This window comes from Phalacrocorax aristotelis, chromosome Z, assembly GCF_949628215.1.
Source record: "Phalacrocorax aristotelis chromosome Z, bGulAri2.1, whole genome shotgun sequence".
Taxonomy (NCBI): domain Eukaryota; kingdom Metazoa; phylum Chordata; class Aves; order Suliformes; family Phalacrocoracidae; genus Phalacrocorax; species Phalacrocorax aristotelis.
This window is the reverse complement of record NC_134311.1, coordinates 1,782,283-1,797,682: the sequence shown is the minus strand read 5'-3', so window position 1 is coordinate 1,797,682 and position 15,400 is coordinate 1,782,283. Positions and strand designations below refer to the sequence as shown.

The following is a 15,400-nucleotide window of genomic DNA, read 5'->3' as shown; positions in this document are numbered from 1 at the left end:
ACTGGTTTTGAGCTGTGGCTCTCCACAAGGATGCCAGGGGAAAGGCTGTGTCTGCATTGTGAAGGGAAAATACAAACAGGCTGGTTCAAGCCTCCTAATCCATTGTAATTCCTCCCCAGCTCTTTTCCAAGTTGCTACCCCAAAACTTTATATTGCCACAGCAAACTGCGGTGACTGGGCTTTCTTCTAAGTGAAAGAGGCATTTACATCTAGAAACATAGTGCAGAAAGACTTTTGTCTAAATAAATCCCAGCCTTAAAAAAAAAAAAATCCTGCAAGAATTGAAGTTGTATTTGATAGTTATCCAGTTTACAAGTAAATCTTTTATTTGCACCCCCCCAGGCTCTCCCCCATTTCTCCTCCCCCTTCCCCAATATGCGTGTTTAGGGAGCCTCAGCCTCAGGAACAGCCACGTAGCTGGGGGAAGGAATTGCTTTAGTCCGCAGGCCTGTTTGTTCTGATCAAGCCGTTCTTTCATGCCTGTGAGCACCAGATCCTCCCGAGAGCCGCCCCTAAGTCCGGCCGCTTGTTTTGCTTGTTACGTGTCCCAGGGCTAGAAATCCAACAGGGAAGGAGAGTATTTTTTTGCTTTTCTTACCATATTTGTCCCAAAGGCAGCAAAAAATGCCTTTACATCGTAACCCAGGGATAGATGTGCGCTGAGCACATCACTTTTGCAAGTGAGAGAAACGGCCAGCGCGCTGCAGCAGGAATTGGCAGGGCCAGTTGTAGAATATGATATAAACAGCACTGGAAAAGCTCTTTCCCAGCACACAGTTCAGCGAAAAGGCAACTCCTTTTTCTGTTACCTTTAGGTGAGACGGTGGTAGAGGCTCAGAGCCGCCTCCGGCAGCTGCGGTGCAGATTAAAATGTGTCGGTGTCAACTGAGGCGCTTCTGCTGGCAAGCGTTCCAGCTGCGTTACACTACCCGCACTGCGAGCTAGTTAAACCACTTTCCTCCTTTCTTCCATGAACATCTAGGAATGGTGTGATGCAACGTGGTATTTGTCTGGTATTTTTATTTTCTTTTCCAAGCTCTGGTACTTGTGGCAGTTGCAGCGGGGGCACTAAGAGGAGCCGGGACGCCCACGGGTTGCGGCTCTTGCTCTGTTCTGTGCAGCTGCCCGGTGCTCAGCACTCCCTACAAATTTGACCGTGTTCTTGCCAACTTTTCTCTGGGTGTCTTCCTTCATCAGTTGTGGATCTAAAAGGCTTTGGGTTTTTTTTGTTGAGGTACCTAAAAAAAGATCATGTGCAATTATGCAAAAAGTAAACTTTTAGGACTCTATCTTCATGTCAGGGACAAGGCGGGTCAGGCAACATTGACATGAAAATATTTCAGAAAATATTTATCAGCACTGTTAAATCAAAAAAATATATATCAATGATCAACTTTTTAGCCTTTCCTTTAATCTGAGTGAGAAAAGCAGTTTTAAGTTTCTTTTGGTTATATTAAAGTGGGAAATATTTATTACCACATGAATTGTGACTAAGGCTTCTTTCTTCTCTGAAAGAAGACCTTCAGGCTTCTATACTTGCAACATGAACCAGAAAAAAGTTTCCACATTTAAATTTCACTCACTACTAAGGCTGATGAGGAGAGGAAAAAAGAAAACAACCCCAGTCATACTTTTCTTGGCCCCTTTGGTAAAAGGACTCAATTTCAAACTTCCAGAAATTCAAGTTGGACACTCGAGAGTCATTGATGGGGAATTTTTCCTCCTTGAAGTACGGTTAAATCTGACTTTGTTTGAACATTCCATTCATAGAAAGAAAAAGACATTATCTAGAAGTGCAGTATCCTGTGCAACAGATAGTTAAGAGTTACTTCATTTTTTGCACAATGATAACTTGTGGATTTTTTTTTTTTAAATTAAGATCTAAAATCCATAGTTTATGCGAATCATGCCTTTCCTTGATTGATCACTGTGACACGAAAGAAGTAGAAAACTTCTAAAGCCTCTTGCAGCAAGAAGTAACCAACCCCCTGATGTGCCGCCCTGACCCGCACTGGCTCACACCTCCCACGGCTGGCAGCGACTGCTTTTTTCCCTTCTCCTGAGCAAGCGGCTGCTTTTAAGGGAAGGGATGCGGAGTTCACAACGGCCAAGTCCAGCCGATTGGAGCAGCTCACCGTATCTGCAGGGTGAGGAAATCTGGAGAGCTAAGGGTGGGTTAGGTCATTTACATTAGCCTGGTATGATGGATCTTCTCTTTCTCTACCAAGTGCGGAGGGAGAGCACCACCTCGAGGTGAGCCCTTGTGAATGTCTCTCTCTGGGCCCAAATGCGCTTCTCCAGGCTGCTCCTCATCCTCTTTCCTTCTGCCTCTCCCTTGGGTGATTCACCAGTTCCATGACCCTTTCAACCAGTTGCATTTCACCCACCTCTGCAAGTGAGAGAGTAGCGAACACTCTGCTTTGTTTCAGCTTTCACATTTTTCTAGGTTGATGTCTAAAGATTGCACTTTATCTGGGAGTAGTTTTTTCCCCTTTCAGAATCTGAAGATACACTCCTTTTATGCTATACCTTAATTAGGCAGAAAGTAATGGAAATCCGGTGTGTGACACTCAAAAATAGCTATAATGGCAACCGTGTTTGAAGGAAAACGTTTTCGTTTTTCACCTTTGCAAGATTTCAGAAAAATTCTGGAGGAGGAGGAGGTATTTGTTGAAAATTTGCAGTAGCAGTTTTGGTGGGGGTGGGGGTGGGTGGGAGATGATCTGTCTTTAACAGAAGCAGCTGCACAGCAATCTGGAAATTAGCCCTGTTGGGAGGAAACCGTTTGCCCTCAGAAGAGAAGCAGGCTCAGAAACAGAAAGAAGTTTGTGTCTGGCTGTCGCAAGACTCCTGCAGCCGAGCAGGAAAGGAGGCACAGGTAGAAGCAGACCCTCTCCCACGAGGTAGGGATCCCTGGCTGCTGGGCAGAGCTGCAAAGGCGTTATTGCATTTCGTGTGGCAGGTATGTGACCTAGTGCTAATAGGAGAGATAATTTTTCCTTTTTCTCCTTCGCTGTGTGCTCTTGGGGTGTCCCAGGACAAAATACTTCAGCATCATGTAGTACATTTGCTGGCAGGTCCAGCAGCTCTTCCTCTTGTTGGTAAAAAAGCCTGAGCTCTTGGGTGCCCACATTAGCAGACACACCGTATGCAGCTTTGCTTAATTGCTTTCTGATTATTCCACTGCTGTTTTAATTGCAATAGGAAAAGCTTGGGTTTTATTCCAGTTGGATTTAAAATGCTACTTTACAGTACAGTAGCTCTTCAAGGTAAAGTTCATTGCTATTATAAAAAACACTTAGTTGTTCCTTAGTACAAAGAGGAGCAACTGTAAAATTTGGGTAAGCAAGCTCTGTACTGTGAATTATCAGCAGAAATGTAACTAGAACCTCTCAGACAATTATCCTCGATGGATCCTGAGTGCTCTGACACCTCCTTTAAGTGTGGCCCCCAGTTAAGTTACTCATTTTCACTGGACCTAAATAAAGTTGTTAAATTTTATTTTCCAAGAGCAGAAAGAGTTTCATGATCATGAGATGCATTGTCCTTTCGTGATTGCTTATGAATGGACAAGCTTCTTAAAAATAATACCCGGCAAATCAAACAGGTCAGAAACTGACTTCAGAACCAATCTGGAAAGGAGGAAAGGTTGAAATATTTACGGTGCAAGGCAGGACTAGTTCTGTGCCGAGGCCTCCCACACAAAGCAGAGTAGACAAGCTGCAAATGCTGAAAATTGGTTTACTGACAAATTATTTCAAAATGTGATTTTAAAATGTCCTGTTGTGGCAGGAGAGTCATATTTAATCAACACGCAGTCTTAGCCTTGCCTCTGCACGTTGTATTCTCAGTGAGATCAATTTGGAGTGATTGAGGCGTCAGAAGTAGTTCACCAATTTTCAACAAACAGATGTCTGTCTTCCCCTGCCCCCTCCACTTACATGTTTTGGGGCTTAAAATACTGAAAACCTGCACACAGGAATGTGATGCTTTCATTCGCCTGCCCTTCACCACGCTCACGGGAAAACGGTAGTGTAGGACTTCAAAGAAAGAGGATCCTAATACCTCGCAGAAGTGCTCAAAACTGTGTTTAATGCAGTAAATGTGTATAACTAACTCAGACATTACCGCCAAAGCAGACATTTGAAATTGAGTACAGAAAAAAAACCCAACACAACAGGAAGGTGCACGCAGACTGATGGGAAACATCAAGAAGGTACAAGGCTTGCAGCATATAGAAGAACCCTGCAAAACTGACAGCTGGCAACAAACATTAGCACATTGTCAAGTCGAAAGTTTGGCTTTTTTTTTTTTAAGGAAAACAGGCTCATCAGTAATTCAGACTTCATCATTTGTATGTTGCTCATACAGTGCAAAGGTGGTTACACAAGCATCACAAATAAATTCCTTTAAACTCATGATGTAACAGGAGCATATTTGGGTCCAAGACTTTCTGCAAAGCAGCCGCTCGGTTGGCCTTTGCTCAAACACACAAACAGAAAGCTCAACGTAACCATCACATTGGAAACCAGCTATCAATGTATCTGTAAAATAAACAAATCCAGGATGATCTTTCATGAGCAATGCAGCTGACATAAAATTCTTTAGACAAATATATATGTTTGCTTGCAAAGTATTTCTAAATAGTCTTTTCAAAAAGTATCGTCAGAGTAGTGCAATATAACTTTTTTGTCAGCAACTGCAACCAATGAGAGGTAACCCAGCGAGGACCGCGGGGACGGCGCCCCTCGAGGATGCAGTCCTGCTGTTCTCCCCTGGGCAAAAATCCCCTTCAGTGTCACCAGGAGCTACAACTAAGAGCTGTGCACAGGTAGTCCCTTGGGAATGAAGTCTCTGCTCACTATGCGGGGAGCTGAGCACGGAAGTCTACATGCAGCTATCAGAATATATCCCCAAGTACTCGTTACGCAGTGGCCACTAAGACATTTGAAATGTAAACATTTCTCATCTGCGTTCCATGTAATTTATAAAATAATGCAGTTTCCATGCAGTAGGGCACAATCGTATCAGAAGGACCGACTACATTGTTAGCTAAGGAAATAAAACCGGTCTATCAGTTTTACCACAGCTGCATTTTTCTCCTCTACACTATATTTCACGTTGGTAACAGGTAATGTGTTAGATCATAAAGCGTATTAATATGATCTTGTGATTTGAAAGCAAAAACATTTTCCTGCAAGATTTCCATATTAAAATAGTTATGTGCACGAAAGGTGTTCACAGCATGACACCCGAAGCAATATGGAGTTAGTCTGATAGTATTTCCATCACAGCAGAACTATGAACTTCAGTCACTAAACTATGTAGTACAAATGAAGATTACTGGTACGTATAGAAAAATCAGATAGGCAGTCAGTTACAAACCTGGCAGTATTTTGAGAGAGACGGAGATTTTTAGGTCTTATAATGGAATGATAAAAACGGCAGGAACTTGTTTTTGGAGCCCCAGAGAGAGATTTGCACTTGGTGTTTCTCATTATCTTATAAGCAGGCCCACTGCACAGGAAAATGTTGCACGGAGTTAATATCAGGGTCTGGAGTTCAAAAAAACCTGCTAAAACTTAAGTGCAGTAGGCTCCACTACTTTGTACTTCTTTTGAAATGTATAAAACATAGAAAAGCGTAATGGTGACTTACTGGATAAAAATATTAATGCTCACAAATAAAATCTGACTGAATTTTTGAGTCAGATTTGGATTTACACCTTTTGCAGATTTAGTCGGCATGATTTGAGGATTTCAGGTACATTTGACTGTCAAGTAGCAGTGCATATTTACCATTTTAGATCGATTCCTTTAGCATGTTTTGCTGTTTCTAACATGGCTTTCAAACGGCAGAACCCCTACTTGAAACCTGCACCAAATGTGTCTTTACAGCGCGAAGTATATAGTCAATGAGAAACGACTTTTTACAATATTTACAAAATCTCCCCGATAGATAAAAAGGCAAAATAAAAAAAAAAGCTTAGAGAAAGGAAATGATGCTTCGGCTGTAGGCTTTTTTTCTTCTATCTTCCCCCAGCAGATGCTAGTCTCCTCAACACATGAAGCTGGCTAGGCAGGGTTGTTTTTCTTCCTCTTGCTCACGGTGTGACTGGGATCTGGTTTCAGTTCATGGTACTGCACCTGTTTAAACACAACATTCAGAAAGAAACCGGTCAGGTGGCGCTTGCTAGAAAGAGAAAGATTTCTTTTTTTTTTTTTCCCCAGGGCAAAAACAGAAAGAAAAAGAAAACTACGCCCCTACAAACTACATGGGATCTGCAGCTGTGATTCAACTGCAGAATAAGAAGGAAAAACAGCATTAGGAGAATCCTGCCAGGATGTAAAACAGTGTGCTGATGTAAACTTTTAAGAAGGCTACTTCTTTTTGTTTTCTCCATGATCTTCAACAGAGAATAAGCGGTGTCCTCTTTAATTGGATGAACACTCTTTGCAATGTTTCTTAAAAACTTGCTTATTTGCAAAGGCCTGCCACAGAGGGGATCAGTTAGAGTGGGTATGTGTGCCCATACCTCCTATTTATACCAGCTCTGAACTGAAACAGTTACCTAGAAATACAGAAAGTATATAATCTTTGTGATGCTGGAGGTGATTTATGTGCCTGACATTATCTTAATGCTTGCACCTTCTCAAGAGACTGTGTACTGCATTACAAAAGCTTGCAATTCATAACCAGCTTATTTTTAATGGAGTTTATGAGCACAGTTGAAGTGTGGCCACAGCAAAAACTTTCACTCCAGGAGAGGAACGGCTGAAGTGCTCCGCGTGCTGCCAGGAGACGCTGGGCAAAGCCGCCCACGGCTGGCTCCATGTTGGTGCGGCTCCTGGCATCATTCGACCTTCCTGCTCCCTCCCTGCTTGTCCCGACAGCCTCGCTCCAGCATTTTCTGCACAGTGCCCTGTCCCAGCCAGATTCACATGGTGCTGGGGGCCGCTCAGTGCAAGCTCTAGCACCCGCCACCATCCCCCAAATACTTGTCTGTTTACTGGTCGCCCTTAAGCACCCTCAAAGGCACAACAGAGGCAGTAGCTAATTCCTCACTGCAGCCTAGAAGCCTCCTTAGGGTTCATGGGGTACCCCAGCTTGAGTTTTCAATTTCTTGGCGCCAAAGTATATAAAGTTGAATCAAAACAACTGCTTTACAATTTGTTTAAAAAACCCAGAAAGTCATGATGCCTCATATCAAATTAACGACCACACGGACACTTTAAAAAATATACACACCACTTGCACATCTGAAGGAACTCTGGATAGAAAGTCAAGTAGCTCATTGTTATCAATTGCATATGGACTTCGAAGCTTCTTTGTAAATTTATTGATGCCTGCAAAAGTGAAAGTTCAAATGTTACTATCATATTTTAAAATATCTATATATTTTTTGCAAAGTTCTAAAATAAAATTTTAGGATACATTTCAAAGCCTGACATTAGCCCTGAATTAATGAATGAATGTAAACTCAGGCTCTAAAAGTCAGGATCTGCTGCTGTTTTTCCCTCTGTTTCAAAATTCCGCCAACACTTTTTTTCTGAAACTAATAGAAACCATGGTTGTTACGTGAAGGCTGCAAAAAAGACCGGAATAAAGTGTACTCCATTTCTGCGGTGGAGAGGATGAGCGTTAATGGGCCTAATTGCAGGGCAGAAGATTCAGGTTAGGCACAAGGAAAACCTTTCCAGTGTGAGGGACAGTGACGCATATGGGAGGCAGTGAAGTCTGCATCATGTGAAGACTTTAGGACGAGTTTACACAAACCTCTGTCCAGGAGGGGCAGGTAAAGGTGATCAGATGGCAGTGCAGAAAAGGGATGTGGTGTCTCCCTTAGACATCACGGTCTTATGATGCCTGTTGGCAACTAGTGTTCAGAAGTACCAAGAAAATTCTCCCCAACTAAGCAGAAAGCAGGATTTTAAATTAGATTTGTTTCCCTATCGTTATATACTGGGTCAGATTCATACACTTTCCACACAATAACCTCATGCATGACCTCTGGGAACACGCACCTAAAACATGGGCAGGAACGGTATAAACCTCACAGACTCTCACGTGAGTGGGAGAAAGCCAGGACAGCAAGAAAAATGTGCTGTACTGTGTAATTTATCAGGGCTGTATGAGAGGTAAGATAATATAGTTTCTCTCCCACTAAGCCTTTGGTGCCCCGGCCTTTCAGAAAGCTTCAGCGAAGACATGAAGCGTTGGGACAGAGTACGCAACACCCACGGCCTCCCGCTGCACGAATTCTCAGTTCTGAGGTGCCACCCCTTTATCTAGGGATTGAACAGCGAGTGCTGAGAAAGAATATCTGAGATTCAAACACATTTGTTTAGGAAGAGCCTTTGCATCAGCAAGTGACTGAAAAATTCGAGGCCGACCCCACTGTTCATTGCACACAGACACCGAACCACCCTTGGGTGAATTTGGGAGTCGATGTGGTCTCACCTTGTCACGTCTGACAAAGGAAAGTATCAGTCACCCCATCAAAGTGAATGCATGAATAAATCATGGTCAAGGCTCAAGAGAAGAGCTGAACAGATGAGATGGGACACTACAGGAGAAGTAAAACACAACGAGGCGATTAGGTCTTTCCCAAAAGCTTGAAAAATTTCTGATTAAAATAGTTTTCTCTATACTCTTCCCCACATAAACAGCTGCAGCTGTTACCAGGACTCTGCACCCTCGTGAATGGGATGGGGGTGCAGAGGTGGCTCCTGCTCCACCGTGGCTAACCACCACCCATTCAAGGACCAGTAACCTCTGTGGGGGGAAACACGGCCAGGAGGGAAAGAACTGAGAATTTCTTGCCAGGGCAGGCTGAAGGAGGCAGTCATATGGATGCTCAGAAGACAGCCAGCCATAACATGGAGGAACTTTCATTTTAAAAACCCTGCCTCCCCGAAGAACAAGGTGGGCAGATGCTACTACAGACCAGCTCCAACCTCCCTACGGAGGGAAGTCAGATAACAGAGGTCATTTGCTTTCAAGTGCAGGATGGGCAAATGGGATGAAGAGATGTATATACCCCCCGCACCAGCACAGGCTGGGGGGGACCTGCTGGAGAGCGGCTCTGCTGAGAGGCCCTGGGGGTGCTGGGGGGCAGCGAGGTGACCCTGAGCCAGCACCGGGCCCTTGGGGCCAAGGGGGCCAGCGGTGCCCTGGGGGGCATGGAAAGGAGTGTGGCCAGCAGGGCGAGGGAGGTTCTCCTCCCCCCCTGCTCTGCCCCAGTGAGGCCACATCTGGGGGGCTGCAGCCAGTTCTGGGCCCCCCAGTGCAAGAAGGACAGGGAACTGCTGGAGCAAGGCCAGCGCAGAGCTGCCAAGGGGATCAGGGGCTGGAGCATCTCCCTGGTGAGGAAAGGCTGAGAGACCTGGGCTTGTTCAGCCTGGAGAAGAGAAGCCTGAGGGGGGATCTCATCAATGCTTATAAATATCTAAAGGGTGGGTGTCAGGATGATGGGACCGGGCTCTTTCCAGTGGTGCCCAACGCCAGGCCAAGGGGCCACGGGCACAAGCTGGAACACGGGAAGTTCCCCCTGAACATGAGGACAAACCCCTTCCCTGTGCGGGTGCCAGAGCAGGGGCACAGGCTGCCCAGAGAGGCTGTGGGGTCCCTTCCCTGGAGACATTCACACCCCGCCTGGACGCGGCCCTGTGCCCCTGCTCTGGGTGTGCCTGCTCCAGCAGGGGGTGGGACGGGGTGATCTCCAGAGGGCCCTGCCAACCCCTACCAGGCTGTGATTCTGTGATATACATGGGGGAGGCTAGAAACACACAATAATGGAGAAAACAGGCATGTGTCTGGAATACTACATTTTCCATAGGGACAGCTGCTCAAAGCTCCACGCCGCGTGGCATGGCTCTGTGCAAACACATTTCACCCTGAGGAGGTCTGGACTGCTGGGGCTGCAGCTCTGCGGTACCTGTCTGGTCCCCCAGCGTGACCCAAGAGAACCAGGTCCCTAAAGAAGGGACCCCAGAACCCTGCTGAACAAGAAGCCACCTACACTAAAATGGAGGAGATAAATGCAGAGCTGAAACTTCTCATGAGCAAAGGTGCTTGAAGTCGCACCTAGGCAGGTTAGATAATTGGGGGCAGGGAGGGAAGGGATGGAGGGAAAGAGAGCAAGGTGCATTTACAATCGTTTGTGCTTACGTTATCCACCCATGGCTGGGGAGGCACGGACTCCAGTTTGGGAGCAAAGTCTCTGCCCTACCTGACACAGACACATTTCTAGGGGAGCGTGACCCCTCCTTGGGTATCATAGGGTATGTGTCAGGAGCTTTTCAAGCAACAGCGCTGACTGTATAGTTTTGTGGGTCTTGTGGGCATTATAATCTCAAGTTCTTGCATGAAATCAAGGGATGTATGAAAGCAAACATACAAGATGCCGTATCTACCTGAAAAACAACAGAAAAAGGACACAGACCAAGCACCTCTAACTTCTGTAGCAAGAGGCGTCCCATCTTCTGTCCACTAAGAAGAAGGAAATTTTGGGAACAAACTAAGAATTTGGGTTGCACCAAGTGACATTGGGTATGTAGGGGGTAAGTGAAATTCCAAGACATTAAAAAATGCTTGCTCCTTTTAGTTCCATTAAAAAAAATATGTTCAAAGCCTCCATATTGGTTCTTCTCCATTTTGTATATTCTGCTACATTTATTTGCGAAGACTCTGTAAGAATATTACTAATAGTGACTGATACATAACAAATACGTTATTAGGAGTCAGTTCAATGATTTTGTCTCTTGAATTCAGAAGTTTTTACACAGGCATGATTGTTATTCCTTTCTTCAGAAAGAAAATCTAGCCACAGCTTTAACTGAGACAGTGCTCTTCACAGGTACTGAATAAGGGTAGAGCTGCTGGTGGTGTAAAGTGTACAGAAAATGTATAAATGAAAACTTGGAGCATTATTTACAACAGATGTGGTAATGGTAGCTGTTTAAAATCAGTATAAAGAATAAACATAAGGACAAGTAGTGACAGTTGGATCAATCACGATTCCACACCCCCCCGCCCAGTTTCTGTTCATTATCCACCAGCCAAATACCACATATACCTTTCTGTCGGCCTAAAGGTGACCCTTTAAACAGGTTTCTTGTTGCTATGTTTACATACACTTTCCCAAGATAAAGTACTGCAGTAAAAAAGGCATATTGTCCTAAATGCACTATATAGATTGAAATGCCTCTGTTTGTGTATAAGTGGTGAAAATAAATCAGAGTAATATCTAGACAAAGCTACACTTTGATATATGAAAAATCCTCATGGCTACATGTTTATAGTATGATGAAGTCTGGAATGCCAGCCAAGAAAAATGCATTTTGCAGGTGGGCCTAAATCTTTACACAGTTGTGATTTTTAACTAACCTGTCTGTTTCCATCATGGTGCAGCTTCATGACCATAAATACAGAAAAGTACTGACAATGTAAGTCATCCCTTAAAAACCAGGTGGGTTTTTTTTAAGTGGCACAGACAGTTAAAAAAGGCTTTACTTACCCCAGACAAGGACAATGTATCTCAGTGGAATGAAATACAGGATGACGGTGAACACGGAGAGGGCAACAATCGCCAGCCAGCTCAGGAATGGGACAGTCCAGTTGAATGTACTAAAAGAAAAATTAAGAAAAGTCAGAACTGTGGTCACCCAACAGAGCCAACACAACAAAAAATGGGCAGGACAGGTTAGGAGTGCCAGTTTCCATGAGCAAGAACAAACTGGAACTACAAATGAATGCATGGATGCTGGTCATCAGGGTGAGCTTGGGCTTGGACCCACTCCCAGTGGAAGTGAAAGGAGGTCCTGGCTTCCCCCACTCGCCCGCTGAACGGCACCTCTCCCTGGCCCCGCCGCCTACGCATTGCTCCGCTCTTTGGAAACGCCACTGCCCACCCCCAATGCCAGCCTCAGGTGAAACACATTTCCTTTCTCCTCGAATGTACTCACACAGGCAACCCAGGTTCCCTTCTTTGAGTGCAGAGGTAAGATACAAGAGTCAGCCTGCTGAGGCTTTCTGCTTTACCTCCTCCTGCTCTGCCGTAAGGACAGAGCAAGCAGTTAAAGGCTGAGCAGGGACCTTCCCCTCTGCTTGGTGTGCACTTGCACTCCCCGGCCAGGACTCAGGAAGAGGCAAGTGCATGGGTATGCAAAACTGGAAACTCACCCATGCACCTAGAGAGGGAGAGAGTTATGGAAACGGAGGGGACGGAACAGTTGGTCCTGAAGACAGGGATAATGAAACAGCAGTGGCTGAAAGAAGGAAATAAAAACGCTTTGGGTGGCAAAAAAGAAAGGAGAATAGGTATGGAAGGAGGGAAAAAAAGGAGGGAGCGGCATAAGATACAGGAGATTGCAGGAAAAGCAAAGAAAAAGTTCATAATTCCAGATAAAAACAAAGTTTTCTTTATAGATAAATGAAGAGGACTTTTGGGACCCCATCAGAGTTTTAAGACATCAGCTTTCCAAAAAGGCCCCAGATCAAAACATCCTTAACAAGGGTCCTAAACATTACACTGTGATAAAAAAAAGGCTGATCACCTCATTTTGCAGAGGTTGAGGTGTGGGCAGAGAGGAAGTGAAAGCTAACAAGCCTTGAAAGAGCTGCGTTGTGGCTCTTCAACCTCTGTGTGCAGGGAAGAGAGAGAGGCCAGATGGCCAAAGCATACATATGTCCCACGGGAACGCTGGTTAAAGGGAGCTTGGCTCAATGGGATGGTTCCATGAAGGCATCACCATGTCAAAGGTGTTGCATGACATTTATCCAGAAGGAAAATGTGGCTTTGGCTCTAAATAGTCTGATGATACTCTTTAAATTATTACCACTAGCTACATGCCCAATCAGTGTGATTACGTTATTTTGGCTTCTCTGACTGAATAATTGCAATTATCTGAATTGCTAGCCATATTTTTCATAATGAGCTCTGGCTTCCTGTGTTTATTTGTCTTCTTTTCTCCCTGGCAATTTTGACATGTCTCCAGAGTGAACATTATGTTAGTGTCACTTGGTGTAGGATCACTCCCTTTCTCCTCAGGGGACACCTGCTCTTTTCCCCTCTTCTGCATGCATTTGGGATGAACAGAAGGTTGAGGGTCTGCTCGTGTTCCTGCGACTCCGCTTTGTGCAATGGATCACAGACACGCCATGTGTGGGAACACTGGCTCCTCACTTAGCAAACCTCCTTCTGTGCTGTGTTAGCACAGCATTCAGTACAGGTTTCCCATTATAGTTTTAGGAACAAATTACAAAGATTTATAGGAAGATTCGGTCTCACTCGGTTTAGAAAATTCTGTTGCTCTCATCTGGCACATAATAGAACAAACCCTACTTCCAAAATGCACAATTAGAGAAACTTAATCATCAAGATGACTTCCATGGACAGCCTTTTGATTAAAGGCTTCTTTCAGAGGATCATTTTGCTTGTCTGGAAAACTTGTGCAATACAATGTGCTTGCGCCTGCCTCTGCTGCTGTGAACACAGCCTGCCTGGAAGTGTCCCCATGGGAATGCTCCCAGGCCTTCCTATGAGGGACTTTGCTCTTAAGCGCATAAACGGCAACCTCCTCTTCATCCTGATTCTGATGTGCTTGCCATTACTGATAGATTAAAAAAAAAAAGGCAGAACAGCATGATGACGATAGTCCTGTTTCCTGCAGGCTGGCCTCCACCCAGCACATCAGTTTCCTAAAATTCACTTCCAAAAGCCAGTACTTATTTCGGGGCTGTACGCCCTGCAGGGGCTACTGTCTCCTAGGTGTGGAACACCGATGTGCTGCCGATGGCACCGGCAACAAACGAGACAGGTGCCTTGTGCCCCTAGATCGCACCCAGAGCAAGGGAACACACAGAATTAACCCTCCTGTAAGGTGCGCTGCGTGCGCCAATGGAAGCTTTACAGCAAAGCCTCTTGCGAAGGTTTTCTAACTCGGCGTCGCTCCCGGGCCATCTCTCTGGCTGCCCTCTCTGCCCGCAGCAGAACGGTGGTTGCAAAGGCACCGCTCCCAACTTCTCATCCGGCGAGAGTGAGATGCTCTCCGCTTTCTGGGGGCAGAAAGCCAAGTAAATCCTCTCCCTGCTTTGTGGCTCACAAGTGGAACCTGATCTCAAATAATAAACCTTACACTGCTGTTCACTGACCATGCTGAAAATACACCAAACTTCCTGCAATAAATCTCAGAACCTCTCTTGCTTAAGGCCTGAATTTGTTGGCAATTCTTATATATCATGTATTAGGTGTTACAAATTACATATGCTCTAGGAAAGAAGGTTTTGCTAACTCACATAAATACAACACTTCCAGCAACTGAACATATGTATATCTTTAAAATCTGAAACCCTTATTCAGCTCTGCTGATTTCCTTTATCAAAGCTGCATTTTTTGTTATTACTTTTAAAAAACTACTGTTAGGCCTCACAACAAGATTCCCTGTTTTACTTCAAAGCCTTAGTTGTGATTTTTTCCCCGATCAATACATTTCTAAATGCCAATATTAATATGACAGAATTTTCATTAACTGAGGGCCTCCACAAAGCAAAGTAAATATAGATGAGTTTCAACAGTGGATCATCCAAAACTGCAGTTGCCCCACCCCCTTCTCCCCCCCTCCAAGAAAAAAATCAGAAAAGGTTTAAGATCTTTTACGTCAGCTTGGAAAAAATATGAACAGCATCAGAGAAAAATCCAGCACCTGTGTCAACACTTACTTCTTGATTCTTTCTGCGAAGGAAGCCACCTCATCAAGGGTATTCTGGACGATGACACACACCTCCTGGATGGCATAAAGTCTATTCATAAATCCTTTTTTTTCACTGTCCTAAAGAAAAGATTAGGAGTAGTTGAATACAGGAATTTCTGACTGTAGAAAAAGGACCATGTCTCCATCAGTTAAGTTTGAAAAGCGCACGTGCTACAGATTCATCTAAAAATAATTGGTAAAACCTGGCAATCAGAAATTTTCTTGTCCTTTAAGTAGAGCATATTGACAATAAGTATGTTTTAGTATATATGCTGAGCACCATGCCATTTTGTTTGTCGTTGCGTTAGTTTCTAAAACTATATTTCCATAAGCTGGGTCTCTGGTTTATAAGCATGTTGAAGGTGGCAGCCTTATAGGTTGTGCGCTCTCTCAAGCAATAAGGGTAAAATGGTGGAATAAGGGCGGTTTGTTGAAATGCTGGTTCTTGCGCTGATGTAGGCACTAGGAAGGTAAACATTCCCCGTGGGAAGCACTGAGCGAGAAACCAGGAACACCTTGTCTCCTGCAGACACGATCCCCTCCGGCTCATGAGGCTCCGCATGGGATTTTGCCTTCCCTCCTCCTTCAGACCATGCTGGGCCAGACCACAAGGATGAAACAGAAAATGCCAGACAAAGCCACTGGGA

General features: G+C 44.7%; 1 protein-coding gene across 3 annotated transcripts in view; it reads right to left on the bottom strand.

Annotated features, from left to right (window-relative positions):
- Positions 1–4,070: 4,070 nt before the first annotated feature.
- The window catches only part of MCTP1 (multiple C2 and transmembrane domain containing 1), a 287,863-nt gene continuing 276,533 nt past the window's right edge, over positions 4,071–15,400 (bottom strand). For all 3 annotated transcript variants that reach the window (XM_075078920.1, XM_075078921.1, XM_075078923.1), the window contains 4 exons: positions 14,722–14,831; positions 11,519–11,628; positions 7,249–7,346; positions 4,071–6,146 (listed from right to left, as the gene is read on the bottom strand). In XM_075078920.1, the coding sequence (XP_074935021.1) occupies positions 6,075–6,146; positions 7,249–7,346; positions 11,519–11,628; positions 14,722–14,831 (390 nt within the window). In that variant the 3' untranslated portion in view covers positions 4,071–6,074. The remainder of the gene's footprint in view (positions 6,147–7,248; positions 7,347–11,518; positions 11,629–14,721; positions 14,832–15,400) is intronic.